Source organism: Melanotaenia boesemani, chromosome 3 (genome assembly GCF_017639745.1).
Source record: "Melanotaenia boesemani isolate fMelBoe1 chromosome 3, fMelBoe1.pri, whole genome shotgun sequence".
Classification (NCBI taxonomy): Eukaryota; Metazoa; Chordata; class Actinopteri; order Atheriniformes; family Melanotaeniidae; genus Melanotaenia; species Melanotaenia boesemani.
This window is the reverse complement of record NC_055684.1, coordinates 20,512,043-20,537,789: the sequence shown is the minus strand read 5'-3', so window position 1 is coordinate 20,537,789 and position 25,747 is coordinate 20,512,043. Positions and strand designations below refer to the sequence as shown.

At 35.7% G+C, this 25,747-nt stretch overlaps 4 protein-coding genes across 7 annotated transcripts; 2 read left to right on the top strand and 2 right to left on the bottom strand.

The window, feature by feature from the left end:
* Positions 1-2,328: 2,328 nt before the first annotated feature.
* Positions 2,329-10,307, top strand: sycp1 (synaptonemal complex protein 1). 2 transcript variants are annotated; one of them, XM_041978277.1, is made up of 33 exons: positions 2,329-2,429; positions 2,826-2,955; positions 3,559-3,643; positions 3,763-3,806; positions 3,906-4,070; positions 4,179-4,246; positions 4,426-4,499; positions 4,615-4,673; positions 4,783-4,849; positions 4,944-5,017; positions 5,193-5,301; positions 5,996-6,161; positions 6,254-6,321; positions 6,395-6,456; positions 6,584-6,700; positions 6,809-6,913; positions 7,046-7,149; positions 7,245-7,362; positions 7,619-7,689; positions 7,766-7,847; positions 7,957-8,019; positions 8,093-8,155; positions 8,225-8,287; positions 8,395-8,511; positions 8,585-8,695; positions 8,769-8,861; positions 8,948-9,022; positions 9,115-9,201; positions 9,285-9,428; positions 9,592-9,663; positions 9,748-9,855; positions 10,005-10,070; positions 10,167-10,307. In XM_041978277.1, the coding sequence occupies exons 2-33, from the start codon at positions 2,827-2,829 to the stop codon at positions 10,305-10,307; spliced, it is 2,970 nt and encodes a 989-aa protein (XP_041834211.1). In that variant the 5' UTR covers positions 2,329-2,429; position 2,826. The 2 variants fall into 2 exon arrangements, with proteins under 2 accessions (XP_041834211.1, XP_041834219.1); XM_041978285.1 differs by lacking the exons at positions 2,329-2,429; positions 3,559-3,643; positions 3,763-3,806; positions 3,906-4,070; positions 4,179-4,246 and having other exon boundaries at positions 2,869-2,955.
* si:ch211-105j21.9 (sialomucin core protein 24-like) lies at positions 10,148-12,391 on the bottom strand. The gene is made up of 4 exons (XM_041978296.1): positions 12,277-12,391; positions 11,402-11,891; positions 11,146-11,298; positions 10,148-11,059 (listed from the first exon to the last, which is right to left on the bottom strand). The coding sequence occupies exons 2-4, from the start codon at positions 11,877-11,879 to the stop codon at positions 10,932-10,934; spliced, it is 759 nt and encodes a 252-aa protein (XP_041834230.1). The 5' UTR covers positions 11,880-11,891; positions 12,277-12,391; the 3' UTR covers positions 10,148-10,931.
* A 208-nt stretch (positions 12,392-12,599) lies between these two features.
* slc5a8l (solute carrier family 5 member 8, like) lies at positions 12,600-20,926 on the bottom strand. The gene is made up of 15 exons (XM_041978052.1): positions 20,573-20,926; positions 20,147-20,212; positions 19,825-19,876; positions 19,524-19,591; positions 19,089-19,243; positions 16,531-16,671; positions 16,313-16,442; positions 16,128-16,216; positions 15,738-15,850; positions 14,484-14,551; positions 14,304-14,390; positions 13,966-14,159; positions 13,633-13,742; positions 13,419-13,504; positions 12,600-13,313 (listed from the first exon to the last, which is right to left on the bottom strand). Exons 1-15 carry the CDS (start codon positions 20,924-20,926, stop codon positions 13,200-13,202), a joined length of 1,827 nt encoding a protein of 608 aa, XP_041833986.1. The 3' UTR covers positions 12,600-13,199.
* On the top strand, positions 16,595-24,412 carry tshba (thyroid stimulating hormone subunit beta a). 3 transcript variants are annotated; one of them, XM_041978074.1, is made up of 4 exons: positions 20,649-20,757; positions 22,955-23,003; positions 23,098-23,290; positions 23,810-24,412. In XM_041978074.1, the coding sequence occupies exons 3-4, from the start codon at positions 23,129-23,131 to the stop codon at positions 24,086-24,088; spliced, it is 441 nt and encodes a 146-aa protein (XP_041834008.1). In that variant the 5' UTR covers positions 20,649-20,757; positions 22,955-23,003; positions 23,098-23,128; the 3' UTR covers positions 24,089-24,412. The 3 variants fall into 3 exon arrangements, with proteins under 3 accessions (XP_041834018.1, XP_041834008.1, XP_041833999.1); XM_041978084.1 differs by lacking the exons at positions 20,649-20,757; positions 22,955-23,003 and adding an exon at positions 16,595-16,641; XM_041978065.1 differs by lacking the exon at positions 20,649-20,757 and having other exon boundaries at positions 22,506-23,003.
* The last annotated feature ends 1,335 nt before the right edge of the window (positions 24,413-25,747 follow it).

Here is a 25,747-nt window from a genome sequence, read left to right as displayed (position 1 = left end):
GTAACACTTATCTGTTTTGCACAAGTAAAGGTGTGGAGGGCATTCTCTCCTACCAGCCAGACTGTTTGCCAGACATGTAAAGCCCATGGCATGACATGTTGGACATTTTTCTTACGTGTCAGACCTGTCCTTTAACTAGGTATTTATTTCTTGCCACTTGTGAATAAGTACATACTACTAGTAAAACATTTGTTTCACATGTTAACATTTTTTGCACTTGTTAACATTTCTATTGTACTAGTTCACATTCAAATCTTCTCAGTCAAAGAAAAGTGCACACTAGACTATATGTGCTGCAACTAGTTAACTAGTTTAGGTAATATCATTTCACTTGTTAACATGTGTAACACATGCAGCTAGTTAAGGAGTTGTTGGCACATGCTGACCGAAACGGGTCGTGGCTGAGAATCGGAAATATTAAGCATGTTCAATATTTATGACAAAATATTTTGATGAGTGTGAGGAAAGCCAACTACTCCTGAGTTGTGACTCTGTGGATTGTGACGTAGGACGGAATGTACAAATATGTTTAAAAAAATTATGTTGAAATTTGTTTTCCAGTAAATGTCACTGAGTACTGAAGCTGCTGCCCGACTGGGAACTGTCTGACTGGGATCTGTCTGACTGGGATCTGTCTGACTGGGAAAGGGATAAAATATCAACACAAAGCTGAACTGTTTTAACCGGGACATCTCAGTGTTAAATGATGAGCAGTAACAGCTTTGATGAATTTCTCAACATAATTAATCTGTTTTGTCCCTAAATGCAGAGGTGTCAGGTCACTGCAGGACCCTTGAAAATCTTGGATTGAAAGTTGTTTTGTGTTCCATTTTAAAACATCTAATTATGATAATCTAAGTTAGTTTGCCTGAATAAAGGTGCAGAAAGACTGAATTTTACATTATAATAATGATGGATGTTCAGAGAGGCCCTATTACCCCCTCTAAAATTCTGCCAAATGGTCCAGTCCACACCAGGAACTCTACAGAGAGACAGACAGAGGAGAAAGTCATATGGCAAGCTGTTTTGACATATATTCAAAGTATTTCCCAGAGAAAGTGAAGTCTGGATGCCAGAAAAGGGAGAGAGAAAACAAAAACATAGGAAAAGAAAATGAAGTGAGGGGCAGCTTATTATTAATTTTTTAGAGAAGAGAGGTGAGCTGCACCTAAACTAAAACAGAGTTTGAGCTGATATTAGCAGCAGTTGTCTAGGCAACATGTTAGAATTCATTTGGGGACCACAGATTGATTACTATCAGATATGCATCAAAGTTGTTTCCACCTCACAATAAAAACAGTTCCATTTTGTATCAATATTTTAATTCTTTCTCACTGATCAATCATGACATATTTCGTATCAATGGATTTATTGTAATTTCAGGATTATGAAGATGCTCCTGACATTGTATTATCTGATAAACTGAATGCACCAGATCCCAAAATCTGTAATGTTGATAACAAATTACCTTTCATAATTTTCTGAATTAGCAAAATAAACAGGAGACTTATCCAACTTTCCCTCAACCCTGAATTGGACTAAGTGGTATAAAAAATGGATGGATGAATCAGAAAGCTGTCCAGTCTGCATCTTATACGATACAGAGTAGAATAAGTAAGACAGGAGGTACAATACAAAACATTACTCTTGTTTGTTGGTGTATCCTAGCAAATGGCTTATTGCGTAACAATCATATATACTGAGCTTTTCAGCAAAACTTTAACATTGTGACATCAGTATTGGCAAAGATTAACATCATGAACCACATGGCACGTTCATCTTGTTGTTATGTTATTATTATATTGTTAATATTATTGTGAAATTCCCTCTATCTTGTCTTATTATGCCCTCTTTTTTGTAGTTGAGTTGTTTCCTGTTTTATTTTGAAGTTCCTGTTGGTACTCAGTCTATCATTTTCTTTAAACTTTGTTACTCCTGAGTGTTATTTCATAGTCAGTATATGTATATTTTAGTCAAAATGAGTCTTATGTCTTGCTACCGTGGACGTGACAAACTTTTGGTTGGTTCCACCAAATCTCATTCCAAGTGTTATTGAAAAGTTGGCAGCCCTGGACCCTATGTTGACTAGTTAACGTGTCAGATAGTGTGCAGCTCACTAGTAAAACATGCTAGCCAACTAGTTTGGTCCAAAGTCCTACTGGTGCATTAAAACGCTGACTAATTAATTTTATCCTACTATTGTAGCATGTGGTCTCACTAGTACATCTTTTGTACTCCTAGTACTACTAGTACAGTACAGGGTTGTTTTCATCGAGCTTGTTTTTCTCGTAAGATCTGGCAACAAGGGATTCAGCCCGTGTTACCTTGTTACCAAATCTGACGTAGATGTCACCCGGCGTATTTACTTATTGCACGCGCAAGACCATTTAAACAGTAAACAGCAAAACGGATGGTAACAGTTTAACCAGGTAATGTTAGTTTTAAAAAAAGAAGGTTTTTAGCAGGTTTTACATTTGTAGATAATAAGCCAGTGTAATTTCTTGGCTTTTAGTTATAATTTTTTGAAGAGAATTAGCACTAACCCTGTTGTGAATGTCACCGTTAGATTCGTAAGTTAGTGCAAAGAAAAACCGTTAAAGTTGTTAGCTAATTTCGATGTCAGTTGACTAAGCTAACAAGAAAAACTTAACGTTTAGTTACCGTCATGTTAAGTAGTCGATTGATAATACCTCATAAACATTTCAAGAGTAATTTCTCACAGTTTGTATCAAACCATGTTCTTGGTTTAAAGGATTAGGCCGCTTTAAAGAGCTAGTCAGTACAGAAACAGCTGCTGTATAACATTGTATTTATTGTCATTTCAGAATGGAGAGATGCCAGGGTTTCAACTTCAAACTGTTGGTGCCTCCCAGAGTAAATAACGGCCAGATAAATGCAGTTCGGCCTCAGGAACAAGTTGGCAACAGTAATAATTTCCTGAGTACACTGCAGCAGGTAAATTATTAAATAAGTCAATTATTACTTGACCTTTGTAACTAAATAGTCAGTTACAACGTCGTTGCTTAGCACTTGTGTGCTAGGTCAGCACTGGCATCCTACTTCATGTTATTAATTATTGATGTTAAATATACTCATTAACTGCTCCTAAGTAGCAACAGTTCTAAAAAGTACTTGTCTTTGAATATACATTTCTTCGATTTAAATTTAATTTGCTGTAATTACTAGCAATGTTATAGTAAATCACGTTTTTATTGGAACTTATCTTAGTTTTATTCTAATAGTTTTATAATTAGAGCTCATGAAAATGTATTAAATATACTATAATAAACTATAAAAATAGAACTACTAGTAGTTCTTGGCAATAGTATCTATTATTTAAAAACTGACACTTCTTACAAAACTATTATATATTGAGATTTTACTACCTTTTCTTAAGTAAAATACATTGGGAACTTCTTCCACCGTTCATATCCCTTAATTGTCCTATGTATTCTAAGCTACAAAAAAACATAATTCAACTGAGATAGGTATAGTATAAAAGGCTGTATTAATTAACACTTATGATCTGAAGCTATGTTTTAATGTTGTTCCCCCTAGTGTTACAATAGATGTAATGAGAAAGAGCAGAACATGCCTGTCCTCAATGCCAGTGTGGTTATACCATCCAAAGCTACCAAACCAGGTACATTTTATTTGACAAACATTGGCTACATAAAAAAAAAAAGATTAGCTAGTTGTATTATTATTATTATTATTATTATTATTATTATTATTATTATTAATTATTGATTTACTCTTAAGACTTTCCCAAGATGAAAGTTGTGTCACCGATGGAAAAAGACATGGTAATGTTTTGTAATGCACAAAAATAAAAATAGATGCAAGTGGCGAATTGTTTATTCTGTTATATCTGTTAAGTTCCTACCACTGTGAATTTTCCCCAGAATTCTTGCAGCCCTGATGAGCTTTACTCCAAGCTCTTTGATGAAGTTGAGAAAATAAAGTATTGGAAAGTCAAAGTGGACTCTGACACAGTTCAGAAGGAGCGAAAACTCCAAGACAATAAAAGGACAATCGAAACTCAGCGTAAAGCTATTCAGGAATTACAAGTGTGTATCTCAGAAAAAAGTTTTTTCTTTTTTGTCTTTTTTCCTTTCTCTCACTTACCACATACTTTATACAGTTTGATATTTTCTGTGTATGTTGTGCATTTACAGTTTGCAAATGAAAGTCTCAGCATAAAGCTAGAGGATCAGATCAGCGAAAATGAGCATTTAAGGAACAAGTATGTTGTTGTTTTTTTCTTTTTGTAAATTTTTTGGTTTGTATTTTTTTCTTACCATCTAATAAACAGATTTGTCTCATGTGAAGATCAGACAAATGTGAGAAATCAGGTCTATAAATACAAATAGTTTGCATATAAAACACTTTTCATAATGTGGTAAAATTCTATATTTTAAACAGGAACAATGCCACAAGGAATTTGTGTAATATACTCAAAGAAACCTTTCACTGGTCAACTGAAAAAATGCATTTATGTAAGTAGAAAGTATTTCACTCTCCCAGTATATGCAAATATGTCTTACTAGCTGTGCTTTTCAGTGTATAGAAAATATTGGTGCATTGTTGAATATTTTTAAATCTTTTTTGTAGTTAAATCTGAAAGAGAAGAAACACATCAACTCTTTATGGAAAATGATGGTAGCATTAAGGTAATGTAATACTATATCTAAAGTTTAACATAATGTAATACATTTTTCTAAAAGACATTTTATTTGACACATTTTTTAATAAGGATTTACATCTGACTTTTTACTGTAGCAACTGATTGCAGCATTTGAAAGCCTTCGTGTTCAAGTAAAAGCCGACCAACAAGAGATGCAGAGAGGTATCAGAATTTTGAAGACATTTTATGAATGTGGGGTTAGTTTGTCAAGGAAGTGTCCACTAGTAAGAGAAATTACCAATTAATCTTTTTCCAGTCAAAGAAGGCTTACTGCAGTATGAAGAGCTAAAAGAGAAATATCAGCAAGAAAATATTATGAAAGATGAAGAGGTTAGTCTTGTTGGGCTTTTTACAATGGAAAGCATTTTGAGTTGCAAATCTTCATTATGAAAAGTGCTTTAAAAAAAGTTTGTTTGTGTAATATCAGCTCTTTTATGACTTTGTAACTTGAAAGATGTCACCACAGTTTTAGAAAACAACTGAAAATCTGGCATTTTGTTTACAGATCGTGATGCTACAGACTAAACTTGCAGATAAGGAAACAGAGCTACAAAACGTCCTGTGTGACCTTGACAAAAGCCAAAAGTACTGCAAACAACTTCAGGAGTCAACAAGTAAGCGAGTGACTAAATCTCAGGCTGAGATGTTTGTTTCTTTGTTTATTGCTTTATTATATAACTATACTATAATTATAGTGTTTTGTTGTTATATTGATACTAATTTACATTATTTTGTGAAGCATTTTGTTTAATTTAATTTAATTAGATTTGTTGCAAGTTTTATTCAAAAAAGTTTTTATAAGCATAAAAAGAAAAGGGAAAAGAAGGAAACAATCATTTTAGGTCAAATGACAAATCACCCAAATGGCTAAACTGACTAATAACCAGCTGATAATGATATTAAGAACATTTCTATAAAGATATTTAATAAACTTTTGATAAAAATGTGTACTTTAAAGAAGGTTCACACATGCTGTTTTCAGGTCCAGTTCAGCATCAGTATTAGTACTTGTGAGTTTGAGGATACTGCCTTAACCCTGCAGTTGCTGAAGTTTTAAAGTTTTTAAGGCATACTGTAAATGAGAAAAAATGTTGATAATGAGCCAGAGTTTTGTGACTTTGGCACTTAGAGGGTTAATAGATAAACAAATTGAACTTTTTAAGAGGTCAAAAGTTTTAAAGGAAGCTATCAAAATTGACGTGCTGCTGAGTAGTGCTGTAAAGAAGCCGAGGCAATGGTGCTGAGATTCTTGTGATCCATAGGGAAACTGCTATTGTATTCTGTGTGCTTTAAATAAAATATCAATGGCAGCTGCCCTGGAACAAAGTAAAAAAGAATATGAGCAGATCATCCTAAGCAAAGACATCAGCATGCAGGAGCTCAACAGAGTTAAAAATCAACAAAAAGAAAAGCTGGAGAAGATTGAAACAGCCATGGAAGAGCTAAAGAGTTCACTTAACCTAGAAATGCAGAGGTAGTACTAACTCCTTCAAATTCAAAGCATTTTCCAAAACAACTCAAAGATGCCATTGTGCCATTACAATAAGGTTGTTGCTCTTTCTTTAGGGTCAAAGATCTTAAAGAAAAACTCATGGCAAGCAACAATGAGCTTGAACAGAGGACTGCTATTTTAGGTAAGCTTTACTGACTGGTATGTGTATATATTTTTATTAAGTGCTTTTCCAAAGAAATGTTTGGAATTAACAGGAGAGACAATGGAGCAGGCTGCAAGGAAGGATGACATGATTAAAATCCTTGAAGATGAGCTGGTAAGTTCCTTTCTATATATTATAAATACATATATATATATATATATATATATATATATATATATATATATATATATATATATATATATATATAGATACATATAAAGCACCTTTTTTTATCCCTTAGAACACAAAATCAAAATTCATTGAGTACTTGAAGAGTAAAACTGATATCTTGGAGGCCAGAGTGGAGGAACTTGATGCAGAAATTTCAAGGAAAACTGAAGAAATCCAGATGTTTAAGGTGATAAAAAAAAATAAAAACTTTTATGTCGGTAATGAAAACATTATGTGTTAAATAGAATAAATAAAATATGTATTGTACACGTTTTTGTAAAATTTACTGATACAGAGCGAAGCACAGTTGGCCTGGGCTGAAAAGGATAAGCTGAAACAGACCTGTGAAGATGCTGACAAAGCAACAAAGGAGTTAATGGAGAAGTTCACCATTACTGAGGTTTTTATGTGATTTTAAAATTCCTGCTCTACTTGTCACCCCTTATCACTAGGCATTTGTTTTGAAAATAAAAATATATTTAGTGATGTGTAATGTCTAGTTTAAACTCATTACGTGTGGTTGTACATGAAGATCAAAGTGCTGGAGCTGGAGGGAAAGCTGTCTGCTGAAATGAAGAAAAATGAAGATTACGCCTCTAAGTTGGAACACCTAAAGAAAGACATCACGCAGCATGAGTGATTTCAGCTTCTCCATCAAACTTGCATCTGTTGTACAATATCATATTGTACTGTTGTGATTTTAATTCTGTTTATTTTATGGCATCTTTAAGAAGGAAATATGAAGAACTCCTGTCAAACTTCAACAAGCTGCAGTCTGAGAAGCTGGCCATTCAACAGGAGTTTGAAAATGGATTGTCAAATGTGAAAGCCATTGAGGCAGACAGGAAGGTCTGAATTTTAGTCAAATGAAATAGGCAATATTCCAGATCAGTGGTTCCCGACCTGGGTGTCCTCCCCATATCACAAGAGACACATGAGGCTTCCACTCCACCACAAGTTGTAAAAATTAAATGAGCATATGTACAACATTTTCTAAAGAAATGGGTTGGGAACCACTGTTGGGAACCCAGTCTGAAGTACAGTTTGTATTTGTTTTTTATTACTTTTTTTACTGTGTTATTGTTTGAAAACTGTTTTTAATTAGGCAAGTGAGGAGAAGGCAGTAAAACTCGAAAGAGAAATTCAAAGCCTGGAGGGACAAAACCAGTGTTTACGGTGAGGTTACATTCTTAAAGAGATTCGACTGTGTGTAGTTTTGTGTGTGTAATTACTACTTTTATATTCATATTAGCAATGAAGTAAACACCATTAAAATGAGTATCCAAGGGAAATGTCAAGAAACTGAAACACTACAGAAGAAAATGGAAGAACACGTACGTATGCAGTCAAAAGCAGCATTTAGCAGTAATGCCTTGATAAAGATGTAAATTGAGAAATATTTGGATTTCTCTGTAGGTTTTTATTTGTTTTTGTTTTTTACAGTGTGAGCATTTGCAGGAGAAAATAACAGGAAAAGAAAAGCACATCAAAGCTGTAGAAGCAAAGGTGATTGAAAAAACTGAAACTAATCTATCTATTATTATTCTGTGGAACTAACAAGAAATTATTTCCTTTTTAGATGGGCAATCTTAAAAAAAAAATTGAAATTAAATTTAAAATCCAGGAGGAATACAAGAGAGAGGTTTGTATTTACCATAAAGCTACATAACATCAATATCAAGACACATCATTATTTCATTTTTTTTTTCAGAATAAACTGCTTAAAAAACAAATAGAAAAGGAGACTACAAAATCCAGTGAACTAGAGATGATGGTATGGGGATGTACTTATTTTAAATCCTACAGTTCACAATTTCACTGTAAAACAAATAAATTTAGAAGTATTAACCTTTATAATATATGATGTGCTTTTGTCTTTAGGTTGACAATCTTCAAGAAGAGTCTCAGAACCTTAGAAAAATTAGAGATAAAGATCATCAAAAATTGCTTAAGGATTTTGAGTCAAAGTCAACCTTGGCAGTAGAGCTTGAGAATGAGGTTAGTCTTATTGTTTTTAAACATTTTCAGCTCCCTGCATCCTCTAAATAGATCAAAACAATTTGTGATGCAGATACAAAAGCTCAGATTAACAGCAGCAGAGGCCATTAAGAATAAGGAAGACACTGAGCTTAAATGTCAGCATAAAATAACAGATATGGTTGCACTGATGGAAAAACACAAGGTAAGTTGTCACAATATATTTTTTGCTGGTTAAAATTAAACTGTTGCAAATAAATTAAACTTGTCATTGCTAGAGTCAGTATGACAAGATGGTTGAGGAGAAAGATGCTGAGCTTGAGGAAAATAAGAAGAAAGAGGTGGAGGCAGTTGCCCATGCAAATTCATTGGTATGACAAAAATAATGAATAATCAAAAAGGAATAAATAAAGCACCAGCAGGTCATGACCTAACACCCCCCTCTTCTTTACATCAGGAGTTGGAGCTGTTAAAACAGAAGACAGAAAATAACCAGCTGAAATCACAGGCGAAGGCAGAAGCAGCAGAGAAGGTGTGTCCTAGTTTAAATAAATCCATTTGTTTTTGGCTTCTCACTGGAACAGATTTATGTTTACTCTTAATTGTAAAACACATTACTTTTAGGAAAACCTACAGACAAAGCTAACTAATTTGGTGAAAGAATTGTCTACAGTAAAAAATACCCAGCCATCACAAGGAAGGAGCAAGCCGGTAAAGTCAGCAAATACGCAAGCACACATTGCTTGGTCTGTCATCATTCGTACTAAACCAGGAAACCATTTGAAATATTCTAGTCTGCTGCCCAAAACGATAAACAAGGGAGAGTTCCTGATAGTCCAGAGGAGAGTTCCTCAAAGAGGAGCGTGTTTGACTTTTCCAAATCCAGGAAAACTCCCTCCTACTACAACTACAGGAGTACTGAGGTTTTTAACAAAGCTGAGTTTTTTTTTTTATCAAATATTAAAGCACTTTTTTTTCTGAGTAATTACATGTAAAAACCAACCTAATAATTTCTTTTATCTGCATGAAACAGAGAAGCAGTAGTATTAACGTTTGCCTCTGTTTTCTATACCATTTTTATTGACTCTGACTTTATTATAGCACATTCTCAATGAAGACGTAAAAACCCCTGGAAGTCATTCTAGCAGGTTCGGTGCAGCATCAAAGATCAAGGTAATATTTTGCATCATTAACATATTTTCTACAATAAATGAAAACAATGCACATCTTAATATTTACCCTGAGTTTCTATACAAGTCCTACAGAATTAGGACACCCCCCACTGATGAAAATGCAGCAAGGTTGGGAAAAAGCACCATTGAATTTGACCCCAAGTCTGACAGCTCTGATAATTTTGATCTCTTGGTGAGTGCTGATTTTATTTCTTAAGCTTAAGTTTCATTTGTCAAAAAATAGTCAGAAACCTTTCTGGGTTTGTGATGTGTGTCATTTCACAGTTTCTGAAAAAAATCCTAAATAATTTTTGTGTAATCATCTGTTCCCTGTTTTGACAGACCTTAGCAAATGTTCCAGCTCCAAGTGTGTCTGCAGCACAGTGCAAAGTCAACATCTTCAAAAAGGTAACATGAAGACCAACAGGTTACGACAAATGTGTGGGACATGGTTTGATCATGTATTGTTTGTTTGTGGGATTTCTTTTTTGTTGCCTTTTCCAGCTTCAGAGCCCTGCAGCCCTTAAATCACCTGGTAATTCATTGAAGCTGGCTGCAATTAAAAGAATGAGAGATGCCGGATGGACTGCTGTGACTGGCTGTGACAAGAAAAAGAAAAAGACCAATGAGAAGATCTTTGCATAATTATTGCTGTTACAGGTCAGATAAACTGTGATATTAACAATATTTGAAAGATATAGGTGTGTTCAGTGATTAAAGTACATTGTTAGAGGTGGTGGGATATAATATAATTTATGATACTGAGAGGAAAACTTTTTGAACTTGCATGCAAAAGCGTTCATTAGCATGGGTCAGTTATGTAGTTTTTCAGCAATTTCAGAGTTTAAATTTAAGCTGTTTTTAGCAAGTTTGTTTTTTCCTTTTGAGTTGAACTTTTAAGTGAATACAGTCACCATCTATGTCTTTTAAGGTTTGCAGAAATGTCAGTTTGTTGTATTGCATTTATATGTAAAACATATCTTTACAGGTGTTCACATGACATTGAATTTATTTTCCAGATGTTCATATTGTTCAACATATAGTTCTGTCTGACTATATTAATTTATTCTCTTATTTACAATTTTACAAATAAAGGATGCTTTAAAATCAACAGCATTGTTCTTCCTTGTACTGCCATGATTTTCATGTGAAGAATTTATTCTACAGAATGTTGAATTTTCAGTCTTGAAATCACAATAATTGGATAAGGACAATTTGTTTTTTCCATGCATGGTAATGGCACTTTGAACCGAAAGAAGAGATGTGTCATTAATGAAGGAACTCAAGACGAAATTGAGACTGGTCTGCAGGAACTGGTGGTACATTATCGTAGATGGGATGGCCATCATAGAGTCCTCCAGAAATGACAAGTGTGTCTTCGTCTGCCATGAATCCACCTGTTACAAATTTAATTGGTATTTTTATCTGCTGAAAGTAAATGAAATGGCTTTTATTTATTACATGATGGAAGATAACCTCTTACCTGTGTCCTCTGTATCGTTGAGAGGTTGGTGCAAGTACTGGATTTTATGTTTGCATCTATGAAGCATGATAATAAGCAGTGCCACAACAAAAAGTGCCAGCACAGCACTGAAGATAATTGTCATGCTTTTTTCAGGTACATTAAGATGCACACCTAGAGGCACAGGTAGAAAGTATTAAAATCATTGACAGGTCTAATGAAACCATACAATACAGTTTGTGATTTTAAAAAAAGCAAATTACAAACTACTACTTACTATGTGTGGTTCTGTGCACTGATTCTGTGATTGTACTGAAGCTGTAAGGTGGATTTTCAGTTGTTCTTGACCAATCAGGTGTACTTATGTAACTTGTGGTATGGATTGCATGTGTTGTCAGTGTAGTAAATGCAGGAGTTGGAGTGCTCTGTGTTGTCTTCAGGGTTGTGTTTGTTAGAGTTGCCAGGCTAGTAGCTGCCTGAGATGTCTGATGCTGGCTTGTGCTCTTTGTGGTGGCAGTTGTGTTGGATTTTCCATCATCCACTTTTGTGCTGGTATCTTGTGTTATGTGTTCCGTCGAGTTAGAGAAAACAGTTACAGGTACATCAGAATTTGATGTTGCTGACACTGTAGTATCTAGGCTCAGGTTTAGGCCAGGTGATGGAGTTGTAGTAGTCAAGTTCTGGTTTTCCATTTGTGTAGCTGGCAAAAAAAGCACCAGAAGGCAGCAAGCCAGGGGAGTAAAGATTGTATCCATGGTTATTAAGCCCTGAATAGGGAAGTGAAATGTGAGTTAAAAACATTCATAAAAACACTGGAAACTGCGATGATAAAATCTTTTAGCTTTTCCTAATCACAGTAATGTTCCATTTCAACCTTAGGACTGAATAAATTGAGTTTTTTTCAGCCTGTAGCAATGTTTTGCTTTGAAGAGATTGTGTTACATGTGCTGTACATGAGTTAGTTTAATCACATGTTCCATGTGTAATTAGCAGGAAAATGTGTTATTGACCAGCTCCTTTTTTCATGTAGTTGTGTTAATGGATCAATTTCCACTCAGCTCTCATTTGAAAGCTTGTATGAGTCCAGACTCGGATAAATAACATACTCTAACAAAAATAATAGCTATAGAACAAAAAACAAAACAGTCTTACCTTGTTTTTAAGAACGAGTGAAAGCTAAAAGTTTGGTTCACTTGCTTGGCATTAGGTCTTCCTCCATGACACGGCTGACTGTAAACTCTGTACAAATGCAGGAACGGCCAAAGTCTGGTTATGTTTCATAAAGGCAGGTAAAGTGGGCAGGGCTTTGTAAACTTCCTCTATTGTTAGTCGCCATAGAGACAAAGGACATGGTTATAACCAGTAATAAAGCTCGATTGCTCCCTATCTGTCAGTTAAAACATATTTTATAGACAATGTCACTGCCAAAACATTTACTGTGTAGTTATTTATTTATTTTTTATTTTTGCCTCCTTGTTCCTGTATTCCCTCTTCATCCACAGATGTTCTCAGTCTTTGTGCTAAATTTAAATTAGTATAATAAATTCAGACTTTGTATAAATTGTTTGACAAGTAAAACTTGTTTTACATTTGTTCAAGTTTTTAAAGAGTGCTCAATTTCAGAATAAAACACCAGACAAACATAGAATCATAGTTCGTTCTAAACACCAGTCATTTTGATGATTTGATGACATTGTTTTGATAAACAATATTTAATTTTCCTCTCTGCATCAGCATGAAACAAAGAACAAATTTTCAAATAGATCTAGATTCTGATTTCAGCAAGAACAAATTAACCAAAGGTATTAAACGCAAGACAATGTTGCTGCCACCGTCAAACAGGAAGAGGGAGCAGCTCAGTCTGTATGGACATGAAGATGTAATGACTTGTTTTCTATTCTTAATGTTAAGTTCTTTTCTTGGATTTCAGACCTTTTCACAAACTTTACAGCTCATTCTAACATGAAATAAAAAAAGATACGAATTTTAAACACAATTATTACCAAGCGAGAAGAAAACACACAATGAAGATACCACGGCTTATTCTTTCTGTACTTAAAAAATGACTCAGCAGTTTAGAGTTTTGTGTTTTTTTCTATTTCTTTGCTCATCACATCAAAGTCTGTAAATGCTGAGTTGTCAACTCCCATGTGAAGATCTGTTGCAGTCTTTTCTGTGTCGTCTGAGACCTGCAGTGGGTAAAGAACATAGTATTCAATATGTAACATTACAAAGACACCCTGATATGCTCTTCCTTTCTTAGTAATCACCTAACAAACAGGATCAGCACTTACCTCTGAGTTACTGCAACAGCTGAAGCATATCAAATCTTTTTTCCGCACAAACAGATTAGAGTTCAGTTTCTTTTGCTTGCATCCACCTGTAAAACATTTCCACTGTTGTTTCAGTGTTGATCAAGCATTCAACATCTTTTCAAAAAAACACTATTGATTGTGGTGCATTTTTTCATTCTGTGATGGAGGAAGCGATTAGGAAGTGATAACTAACCTGTGATAATGCTCATGAACAGTCCAGACACCATTGTTGTCAACATGCCCAAAAGAGAGAAGTAAACGTAAGACAGAGAGTACCAGGAGTCTGCTATAGGTGGCCGGTAACTGACACAGAAAGAAAATAAATATGTGATTAATAAAATGGTTATGACTATTGTAGAAGATTAAATATAGAGTCAAAATGTTTGTTTTTTTTGCTTGGAAAATGAAGGCTTTGAATTACAGTATAAGATTTAACTCTAACTAAACATTATTTCCTTTTTTAGTTGACTTCTCTTCTGACTTGTGTAACAGCAGAAAGGCATTTGTTCTCTGTAAAATGACTCACTCAGGTGGTTGGGTCAGAGTCACTGGACTGGTCCATGGAGTTGCTGTTGTGTAATTTTGGCCTATTGTGTTGTTGCAGCCAGCAGTGCTAACTGGAAGAGGATTTGTTTTCTCATCTGTTGGTGGGTAAATCTGGCCTCCAATCCCCACCCACAGAGTCAACACTAGACCTATGATCATTCCAACAAGACCTCCCTGTAAAGTAAATATGTCCACAGTCAACTACTTCCTGGTTGTAGCATGTTTGTTTTTGTTGTTGTTGTTTTTTTTAAGAATTTCTTTGTATTATAAGGACAAGTAATTGTGCTAAAGAATGATCAATTTATAAAATATACTCACTACTGAATTTGTTGTACGGAAAAACATTCCTAATAGATAGAGACCGAGCAGAGGCCCACTGATCATGCCAAATATGGACAGAGCTGCCTAGAAATAGAAAATTGTCAAGAGGCTTGTAGTTCTCAGCATTCAGCTCTTGGTGGTGCAGTAGAGCAAGAAACAACTGCAGAAATGCATCACCTGCAGAACGCTTCCCATCGCTGAAGCCACTCCTGCCATTCCAATACACAACGCTCCATAGAACACGCCTGAAAGGTGGGAGAATTAAAACCATACAAAGAAAATTATTTCAAATTTCAACAACAAAAGCATAGAGTTTTCTCTTGGGTCAAGTCCTTAGAGTTGATATTATGAGTATTAATTTAAAGATTAAGTTTTAAGTACACAACAGTGAGCAAAAATGTTGTGAGTTAATATACAAACAACATATAGGTCCTTGCTGTAGGGTGTGTACATTGCATTAACCCTCTGGTGCATGAATTATTACAAAACAGTACCATATTTTTTAAATAAAACATTTTACTTCTACAGACATGCACATTGATGTTTTTCTGTTTTTTAATCATATTTCAACTTTTACTGAGTGACTTTATCTATGAAAATATTTATAAAATAATATCTTGTCATATTAATATAATATCGATTTTCTTTAAAAAAAAAAAAAAAAAAAACCTGGATCATTTTCTTGTCCTGTTTATCACTGAGGCAAACTTGGTAATTACAATGTATGTATATATACTATATCAAATGTAGTTTTTCTTTATACGTGGCAGAGTATTGGTGAATCACTAATGTCCAATAAAGTTGCTAATTTACGATCCACGCCCATGCATACATTTAAAAACAGCCTTTAAATATGTGTGTAGTGGACACTATGCACCAAAGGGTTAAGATATTTGTGAAGTGCTTTTGTTGCAGGATTCTTCTTACAGAGCGTTCCCATGTCTGTCATGTTAAGATCTCAACAAAAAGAAAAAAAAAACACTATACCTGCTCATGCAGGTATTCTCCACTAAATCTAACTCATAGAATAAATTATTGTAACATAATCTGTTTGACTGTGAAGTCTTCCAGTGGAAACTGTTTAAACAAGCAGTGTTGTGATTACATTTTGAGGTTGAATTGAAAAGGTTTGTCTTGTTCACAGGCAAATTTGCAAGTCATGTTTTAACTTGCATATGGAATTGCTATGGCTTTTTTTGCTGCTAAGAATAACAAGATAAGATAATGCTCCCTTTGACTTCTACTTGATGACAGAGTGCTGTCTATCTTCAGGTCAATACTGTGCTGTTGATAAGAATGTCCTGTTTCCAGAAATGTCTTCTACTAGATTAAAGAGAGAGGGGTAAGTTTTAAAGAAAAGCATTTTGTAATATGCTCAATGCATATTTTCACACATAAAAAAAAGGAAGTGAGAGGGGTTATAAAACTTACTCAGGCCCATGTTCATCCAAGTAATTTGTCTCTCTGTGAGGTTTTTGCAGATTGGGAAAATAAAGTCTTCCACAGTAACAGCAACTAGAGCATTAATGCTGGAAGACACCGTGCTGAAAAATGTCCAATATTAAAATTTTATTAGCCAAAAAGTACAATAAGCAATTTATTTAAATGGCAGATTGGATTTCAGAGAAGATGAGTCTCAGGTAACATGAACAAGTTTCTTGCATTAACATGTTTTCTCAAGCAGCAACAAAAACCAGGTATTGACTGTTGAGTCTTGCCTTAGAAGTAGAATTCATCTGGTAAAATCACTTTCATGTTATGGCAGGATTCCTGACTGTTTTTATTTTTTCTTTATTTTTCATTGTTTGTCTCAAGTCTCACCTTAGGGTACCACTATATGCTGCAGCCACAAACAGGCCTGGGACTCCAGGGTAGTCTGCCAGAATATCCATCACAAGGTAAGGAAGAAGCTACGAAAACGATTTTTATTATAAATGATAGTTCTTTATTTTATAGCTAAAAGCACAATGTGGGTGTGATAAGGCACAAACTGCACCTGTATTTACCTGGTCAGGTGTACTTATATCACCATTTGAAAGTGGGTCACAGTTCTTGTAAATAGAGAACATGGTGAGGCCAGAAAACATTGCCAGACTCACTGTCGCCCACAAACCGAGCATGTTCACATACAAAGACCTGAGAGATTAAAGAAGACTAGTCAGCACATGAAACAGAGCTCAGGGCCAGAAATAGACTGTTTGCATTTCATTATAGGAAGGCTCACATCTTGGCATGTGTCAAGGTTTTGCAGGAGATGTAGCGTTGCACCTGTGACTGGTTGATCGAGTAGATAGACGTCCACATTATGCTACCACCAATGACAATAGTCCAGAAGGTATGTCTCTTCATAGGATCGGGGTCAAAGCTGTGGTGAAAAGTTCAACAGTGGGGGAAAGAGTGCTTAAAAAATGAGCTTGTTAGTTGTTTTTTTTAATCAACCGTATAACCTTACAAAACAATCTTAAAATGTACAGAGCCAGTGAAGGAGTGCAAGTACCACCATGCTCACAACTGAGTTTAAAAAGAGCAACTGTTGCTGTTAGATGGAGTCCTTGCTAACACCAACATACAGAGCATAACAGTAGTCTAGTTTAGATGTGACAGCAGCTTAGATAACCCTTTGAAGGTAACAGAAATGATTTAAAAAAATGACACTTTGGATACTGTCTTGAGTTTGAAGAAACTATTCTTCACAGCTTAGTTGAGTTCTTTCTAGTTTATAGTTACAGACAGGTTTTTCACACTGGCTTTTACCTAAGGTGTAAAATGTCATCTGCATCTCCACTAATCAAAACACTGTATTTCCTTGGATGGAGGAGAAACAAATAAATTGTGAAAAGAACTGGTCCACATATACGATCCTAAGGAATTCCTCTAGAGCAGTGGTACTCAAACTTTTTGAGCCACGACCCCCAAGATGACATACACTGGTGTTCGAGACCCCCACCCCCACGCAATGACTTAGCGATTAATTGTGTGATGTATCAAATGGGTCATCCTGCAGTCATCATCTAAATTTAAGGCTGAAAAACTGTTAGAATCTTCATAAATAAGGAGGATAAGGTGGTTTTTGGTGGTTCACCGCTGCGATACGGCACCTACATGCCCAAAATAAGCTAAATTTGGGTTAACATCTCAAATTGATATAGGCTATATATTTTTTAGAATTATATGATGACCCCCCCGCGATGGATTGGTGACCTGTCCAGGGTGTACCCTGCGTCTCTCCTGCTAAAGTGCTGGGTTAGGCTCCAGCTTCCCCACGACCCTTCATTGGACAAAGTGGTAAAGATAAAGGATGGATCCCCTGAAATTATCTCATGACCCCCCCATGGTGCTCCCGACCCCCAGTTTATGAACCACTACTCTAGAGAGTCACCTGGGAAGACAGAAAAGCTTCTGTCAAACAAGTTTGACTAGAACTATTCTAGTGGCTCTAGCAGACGCAGTATTTCAGGCAAGACATAAATATACTGTGGTCCACTGTGTCAGACGCAACTGTGAGGTCTAAAAGTGTAAAGTCAGCTAAACACCAATAGTTTAGGGTTTACAGAATTTAGTGAATTTCATTTCATCTGCCCAAGTAATTAGATTGGAACATTCACAGTGGTCAAGAGACATGAGTTTCAGCTGTAGCTCAAGCTCCATTGCAACCTTGTGACATCTAAAGTGTCAGCGTGGTGCATTTTCTTTATGCTTTAGGTGTCATGGAAGCAGTTCCTCAGACTTGGCATGGCCTGGGAGCCGTTTCCAGCTAAATGCACAGCTGAAATGTAACATGACCTCCGATAAGCAACAACACCTCTTTCACCTGAGGAGAAAAATATTTGTTAATACTGAATAAAGTCTTAGTAAATGAGCAAACAGGCTTACTGGGAATTATTAAGCTCAACAACCAGAGCAAAAATGAAAGAAAACAGTTGAACATTTCTAGTATATTGGCTCAAAGAATCTTCTCTTCACATCATTTATAGTAGAAAGAATTGTAGGTCTCAGCATTTGCACAAACAGTTATCAGTACTTTTATCATCAGCTGCCTGTGCATTGTTCTTCTAGCTAGTACACATTGGCCTGGCTCTTTATTATGAGTAAGAGTGAGACATTTCCTTAATGACAGCAATCATGTCTAAAAGCATATTATCTAAACAGAACAGAAGGTAGTAGCTTCGTATCATAAATTGTTATCTTTGTGTAGAACATACTGTGTTACCACAAAATAAAATCTACCTCACTGTATTTACACTTCATTTTCACAGACATTTTTATTGCTGCTTGCGATAAATGATTTTCTTTTGATTGCAGTAATTATATGTGAACGTTTTAGAGCTACAACTGGCCAACTTTTATGTCTATTATATTTACTTTGTTTGCTCCATATTAACAAAGGGCTACACAAAGCCTGAGTAATTATAGTCACTATCAGAGGAATCACTGTCTTAAATACTATTGTGCAGGCTGCATCGGGGCTGCAACAGTGGAAAGGTTTTGGTGTAAATATAAACATCTAGCCACAACAGAGAGGTTTTGCAAACCTGATGCAACTCACATCTCAGTATGATGCTGGCCTTTAAATGGCACAGTCTCCTGTAAAGATTCTTTTTGTAAATGCTAGAGCGATTAAGAGTCACAGGAAACACTTGCATGGTCTGTTTGTTGAGTGGTTGCAAACTTAGATGGCACTAATTCAATTCCTCTGATTCAGGAAGCTCTTCCTATTTAATGTTGTACTCTATTTAAATTAAACTATAACACGATTTGACTCTGGTCTTCTTATGTACTTACTCAAATGCATTCAGACGACCTCCTTGGCCAGCATCTTCCCAAATCCTTGTCAGGCCTCCTTGTAGTATAGCTCCTCTTGCTATAACAGCTATAAAACCTGCCAGCATGATAACCATTTGCAGTACATCAGTCCAGATGACTGCTTTCAGACCACCCTGACAATAAAAAAAGAAAAAACATCCAGGTTAACTTTTCAGGTACCTTAGTAGATTTTAGCCAGAGCTGGATGAAGTTACACTAATCCTAATTGCTTATTAACAGGCTGATAACTTAATTTACATACACATAATATTATTTAACTGCAAACTGCATGCCAATATGATAATACTGAAGTTAACATTTATTGTCAAGTGTTTTTGTATACAACATAAACTAAACAATTGGGTATTACATACAGACTTTTTAAATATACTTTCAAAAGGAGACATCACCAACCAAAGTACAGTAGATGATGCACACTGCTCCTGTAGCCACCAGCACTCCCCACAGGTCCAGTCCAGTGACTAAATAATGAGAAAAAAGTAAACATGTTTACAATTTTTTTAGCTTGGTGAACATTCTGGTATTTATTTCATATTAAGAATATTACCTGAGGACAAACGTGTCAGTGTAAAGAGGATTAAACAGAACTGTGCATGTCCAGTATTTATTTTAACAAGCCTAAAAATCTATAACTTTTCCTCTTGATTCTTTTGTTTTGTTAGCTTTTTTTTTTTTTTTTTTTTTTTGTACGTACTTTGATTTAGTGCAAGAGCTGGAGCATAGATGACTAAACCAGTGTACAGAGCCTGAGAAAAGATATCACCATTAGTTAATTAGATGGAAACAAAACAAGTGCATGCTTCATATGAATGTTGCCATGGACCTGGTATCCTACAGTAAATCAGTTTTACATAAAGTCAAACACAGCAGATGCTGTTTGTCATATAACATTTACCCTTTCAGTCGTGGAGACTAGTTTTACTTTTCCTTATTTTATTCTTCTTATTATCAAAAGAAAAAACTGCTTTTTGGTTTTTTCCCCCTTTTTTCCCTTTAAAAAACATGCTTGAGTTTACCGTCTGTACAATGTACATTGATGTTCCAATCAGCCGAATGGGTCGGCTGAAGCGCATCTCCAGGTACTAAAAATGAAAAGAAAAGCTAGGCAATTAGACAACACTGAACAAATAATTTGCTCCACCAATCAGGCTTTAACATCCACTGTCTTTTTTACAAGCCCTTTGCTGTTATGACAAGCTTCTAGATGTATTTAGAAAAAAAGACTTTCTGTGATAGCTAAGTACTTAACAACCTTTTGGTTGCCATGAATTAGACCTGTTGTGAATTAATCCTTAACTAATTTAACTGTCTTGTTTCTGCAGATAACCTACAAAGCACATCTGTTTCATTGCTCTTTACAGCTGAGGTGAAGCTGCACCTGTGAATTTATCTCTCCCCCCAGTATCCCCAGTAACAGTCAACAGTCTGTGGCATGTTCTTACCTCATAGGCACTGGTGATATTCAGTCGGTAGAAAAGCGGGACAAAGATTTCAGCAGTGATGGCAGACATGATGGTATAAGCAAAGGCAAAGAGCCAGAAGGCAACACCAAATCGATAAGCCTCAGCAGGCGTGCCAATGACAGTGATGCCAGACATGAAGCTGGCTGTGAGGGACATGGCAACAGGTACAGCCGTCATTTGTCGTCCACCTAACAAAAACTCTGCGGTGTTGGTCTCCTTGCGACTTCGAAGGGCTTGAAAAAGGCCAATGCCAGATGCCCCCAAAATGATTCCAGCAAACACCACATAATCCCAGACAGAGAAAGTGGGCACTTGGCCACCTGTTCCAGCCATAGTTATTTAAACAGGGACAAAAGAGTTTCCTTTAACACTGTTCTCTAACCTGAAGTTAAGGATAAGAATTTTTAGGTTCAGCGGGATTTCTATATCAAGCAAACTTGGTAAAGTTCAGTATGCGTTTCTAGTCCAGTTATCAACATACTTTTACCAAGTGCAAAAGAAAAAAAAATCAGACATGACAAAAGAGATCACTTTTGCAAAGGTAAAACATATTTAAATTCACCTGCCAAAAACGTCCCTCCTCAGAGTTTTGATCCTTAAATATATCCAAAGATTTCCAGGTTTTAGTCCTCCATTGATTCAAGCTTTTCCACTCCAGCTATCGGTGGTTTAGTGAGATGTTTCAGCCATCTCTCTCTCTGGTCTTACAAGCTCTGATGTTTTCAGCAGACAATAAACATTACTTCACTTTAGTTAATGATCCATCAAGGACACAAGGCACTAAAGCCTGCCATCATCTCACTGATTATAAAATAAAATAAAAAATGATTCTGTGATGTGCAGATTGTGCCTGATGGTATTTAAATGACTCTGTTATAGTTCTATCTATCTTTTTTTTTTTTTTTTTACATTAAAATAAAGTGTTTTAGTCATACATTAAAGTTAACTCTGTATACATCTCTCCAGGTTACTCAGTACCTTTTGGTTATATGAGGAATTTTTAGGAGGAGGGCTGGTTAAATTTTTAGGGTTTGGTCTTTACTTCTGCTGTCACATCATATTGTAACATGTGATGACTCTTTCATTATTGGGCATCTTTATCTTGATTATTCTTCTGAAATTATGTAATGAAGCATGTCACTTTAAACTTAAACACTCACATCACAGGAAAAAAATGTGTCTAAAGTGTAAATATAAAGTAAATGAGAGATTAGAATAATAAGGTTTAAGGCTTCTCCCTAAACTTTTGTATCAGCACATCAGATATAAGGTATTTGCAGACTAAAGATTTATGGTTGAGTCATTGATGTAACTCTAAGCTACAGAAGTTTAAAAAAGTTAATGAAAAATGAAACGTACCGTTAATGTTTGAAAAGGTGCAGAAAAGGTACACAGTTAACTTTTTTTTATTATGCTGTTTAGTTTTCCTATGTGTTTTAATGGTTGACATTATTACAAATTAATGATAAAGGGTGAAAAGCCTTGTACACCAAGTTCATTATTATTAGATGATGATTATATCTTGTAATAAGCAGTGACACTTGTACTCCCTTTTTACATATTAGTAACTCATTTTGTGACTAAACATATGTGTGCTTGTCTTTATGAATCCTTAAAAATAAATAGCAACACTCAAAACAATCACAGGCTTTACTTAGGTTCTTTGTATTCATGAGACTTGGTTCATGCCGGACAATCATTATACAAAAATTGTTGATAAGGCACCCCTATAGACTGGTAATGAAAGGTGGTGAACACTCCCTCTGTCAAAGTCAGTGGTTTATGATGTGCACCGAGATTGCTGCTAGAAGATTGAAGCTGAAACTGCAGCAGATATTATTTTTACCTACTGTGAAATCAGATTAGATAAACCTGCCCTGAAAAAAATCTTTCTTTTTCAATGTCCAGTACAAATACAGACTGTGAGACATGGTTTGTAACTGCTCACATTGCTGCTGGCTTTAGTGGAAATTTTTAACTCAAAGGATCCTTTAAACACAGAAAAAAAATGGACATTTTTGCATAGTAAGAAGTTTTGGTTAATTTTTACTCAAAAGGAGGGACAGATCGGTTTGTTCTGAAAAAGTAAATAACTCTGAAGTCAAGACTTGAGTGGGTTTTTGTGCACTAATATTTGTTTATTCATGCATAAATAAAGTATTTGGTGTTTTGTGACCTCTAGTGGACACTAGTTAAGACTACTTTGGGCAGAAGTACATGGTTATTGAATGAACCTCGTCATCAGGCAAATAATTTTCCATGTCATCTTCTTAATGGCTGAAAAGTTCAGTGGGCTCCTTTTATCATAGATAGAAGATAACGACTTGGATTAAGGTGGGTTATATATTGCTTGCTGTTCAGCAGGGACGGTCACTCAGAGCATCGTAAGGTCTCCAAGTGCCTCAAGCAGGTAAATCTCACACTGAAAGTGAAGGAAAATTTGAAGAAAAGAAACATCCTGTCTTAAATGTTGTTTGTGTGTTTATTTTTCCTCTTTTTTTCAGGATTGATTAGAAGTGATTTATATTGCTTAAAATGGACACAGCTGTCTTCAGCAGCTGGCTTCTTTTTCTGCTGTTTTGCCCAGCTGTTCCCATGTGTCTACCCACTGACTTCACCCTCTATGTGGAAAAACCAGAATGTGACTACTGTGTTGCAATCAACACTACTATCTGCATGGGGTTTTGCTACTCAAGGGTAGGTTTGTCCTTTGTAATGGGGAAAAAAATGTCATTCATTTTGTCAGATGGGGAAAGCAGCAGGAGCTATTTGTTGCATTGAGAAAGAAATCAGGTAAAAGTTCCACATCTAATTAAATTCCCAATCAACATTCAGGAACCTTTCAAAGTGGACAGGGAAGGTGCAAAAATAACAATATAATGAGAGATGATGGTGGAAAATTATTGAAGAAAAGGCTTACTTTGACTCCTGAGTTGCAGACATTCTGTTTCATTTTAACTCACACAGTCTTACACACACTAACACAAAACACTTCACTCATGATCTTCTGAAACACTCAAAGCACAAAGCCAGTTGGGTAATTGTTCTTACACGCTAAGACATGAATTACAGTAAACATACTCATTTGACTAAGAGTAATATAACCCTAAAATTACCGATTGTGGCAAACTTTTTGCCCTAAACAAATGAATACAAATAACAAATAGCTCACATATTATTCGTCAGCTGTTTTCAGTGTGTTTGTGTCTCATACAGGACAGTAACTTGAAGGATAGCCTCCGTTCACGCTTCCTTATCCAACGACGCTGCACTTATGAGAAAGTGGAATACCGCACGGCCGTCCTGCCCGGCTGCCCTTTTGACTCCAACCCTATCTATACCTACCCTGTGGCTCTTAGCTGCCACTGTGGTGCCTGTAGGACTGACAGCAATGACTGCACGCACAGAGCCAGCAGAGATGGAGCAAAGTGTACCAAACCAGTCACAAGTGTCCATGCTCACCCTGCCCTGAGCAACTACATGATACCGTTCTGATTCTTCTGTTCCTCTTCCTCAAATCTCTTTTGTCTAAACTACATGAATGTTTTGAGAAAAGCTTAGTCTAACTTTAGCTTGAATACAATGATATTTGTGTTATCTATGCTATCTATTGCACCCACATTGTTTTAATGTATCATTGTCCAACATGTCGTGCTGTTTCTCAGTTTACAATGGGTGTTGGTCCCAGTGCATACTTTTTTGTCAGCCCCATTAGTTATCCTTTTGTTCACTTTAGTGTGACTGACAGACATTTTTTTGTGTTTACTCTGAAAGGGATTCTCTGAATACAAACCCAATTAAAGATGAAGTCTCTAAATAGCAGTCTGAGTAACCTGTGCTTGACTTAATCACATCCTGTGACTGACCATAGTCATCTGTTTACTATCCAACAAACTCTGAGTTACTACACAATGTCACCTCCTGATACTATATTTGCCTGTGAAGTCCTACAGCTCTTCTTTTAAACCAGATTATCAGGGATGGTGGTGAACCGGAAGGATTTGGCGTACAGTATGCAGCCAGCTGACCAACGCTAAACTTAATGTGTGACTTTGTTAACTGTGACTGTGTCTCATCCTAAGCAGTGTTTATATTAATAGTTCTTGGTCACAACAGACATTTTGGAAGACAGCTGGAGGGTATTAATAGCTCAGTAGTTCACAGAGGGAGAAGGTTTGATAAATCTGTCACATGGGTCGCTGTGACATTGTTCTTTTATCATCTTTTAATGTAACCAGTCTCTCCATATCTTACACAATTTGCCTATTTAATTTGTTGGATTTGCTGCTTTAGTAGACTCTTACATTTTAAAAGATATCAGTCACGACAGAGTAAAACAACACAAAAAAATAGATAGCAGTTTGGTCACAGGTGTGACCAGGAGTCATTACAAAAACCTCCAAGCAGTCTTGAGTAGAGGTGTCTCGTAGGAACAGAAATGGAATGCAACAGATACGGCCCGGTTAAAAATATGGTGGTAAAATATGGGTGTAAAACAGGTTTAGAAAGTGTCATTTTTCTGAGCCTCTCTGTCTGTGACCTTGTTGAGCTTCTGGCAACCTGATACTGTTTAACACTGAAGTCAGCTGACAAACATATCTTTTTCCTTTGGCTATGTCTGTGATAGTATAGTAAAGCAGTATTGCATTATATTTTCCTCTTACTTTAAAAATAAACTCTTCATATTTTGTAATTCTTTGCATTGAAAGGTTCCAGCAATTATTTAAAATATAAAGTTTCCTAGCTTTCACTAGTATGGGTTTGCATATGAGAACATGGAAAACAAAAGATTTATTTTTTTTATTTCAACAGTTGACCTGATGTGACTCTAAATCATAAGCCTGGTAGGGAAAAACAGTTTGAATTGCCCAGCTGAAGTGGGGTTTTGAATACCATAATACCCCAATGGATGAAGGATGAAATGGAATTTGCCTCCATCAGCACTCCATGTGAACCGCAACGTGTTGCACATACCAAACACTCTTTCATTCAGACAAACTACACAGATTTGTTTGTTTTGTGTTTATTCAACTTGAAAAAAATGTTAGATTTTTTTTTCTTTTTTAGCCATGGTAGCAGGCAGGCTGTAATGCTGGAAATGTTGTCTGGTGATTATGTTTACCACAAATAGGTTGAAATATAAGATCTTCTGTT

Coding starts and splice junctions, on each gene's coding strand:
- sycp1 (XM_041978277.1), top strand. CDS start 2,827: ATGGAGAGATGCCAGGGTTTCAACTTCAAACTGTTGGTGCCTCCCAGA. Junction 7,363..7,618: donor CCATTGAGGCAGACAGGAAG/GTCTGAATTTTA, acceptor GTTTTTAATTAG/GCAAGTGAGGAGAAGGCAGT. Junction 10,071..10,166: donor AAGTCAACATCTTCAAAAAG/GTAACATGAAGA, acceptor TGCCTTTTCCAG/CTTCAGAGCCCTGCAGCCCT.
- si:ch211-105j21.9 (XM_041978296.1), bottom strand. CDS start 11,879: ATGGATACAATCTTTACTCCCCTGGCTTGCTGCCTTCTGGTGCTTTTT. Junction 11,299..11,401: donor AGTGCACAGAACCACACATA/GTAAGTAGTAGT, acceptor CTGTGCCTCTAG/GTGTGCATCTTAATGTACCT. Junction 11,060..11,145: donor CAACGATACAGAGGACACAG/GTAAGAGGTTAT, acceptor AATTTGTAACAG/GTGGATTCATGGCAGACGAA.
- slc5a8l (XM_041978052.1), bottom strand. CDS start 20,926: ATGGCTGGAACAGGTGGCCAAGTGCCCACTTTCTCTGTCTGGGATTAT. Junction 19,592..19,824: donor AGCTCTTGCACTAAATCAAA/GTACGTACAAAA, acceptor CTCATTATTTAG/TCACTGGACTGGACCTGTGG. Junction 16,217..16,312: donor ATATAAGTACACCTGACCAG/GTAAATACAGGT, acceptor TCGTTTTCGTAG/CTTCTTCCTTACCTTGTGAT.
- tshba (XM_041978084.1), top strand. CDS start 23,129: ATGGACACAGCTGTCTTCAGCAGCTGGCTTCTTTTTCTGCTGTTTTGC. Junction 23,291..23,809: donor TGGGGTTTTGCTACTCAAGG/GTAGGTTTGTCC, acceptor TGTCTCATACAG/GACAGTAACTTGAAGGATAG.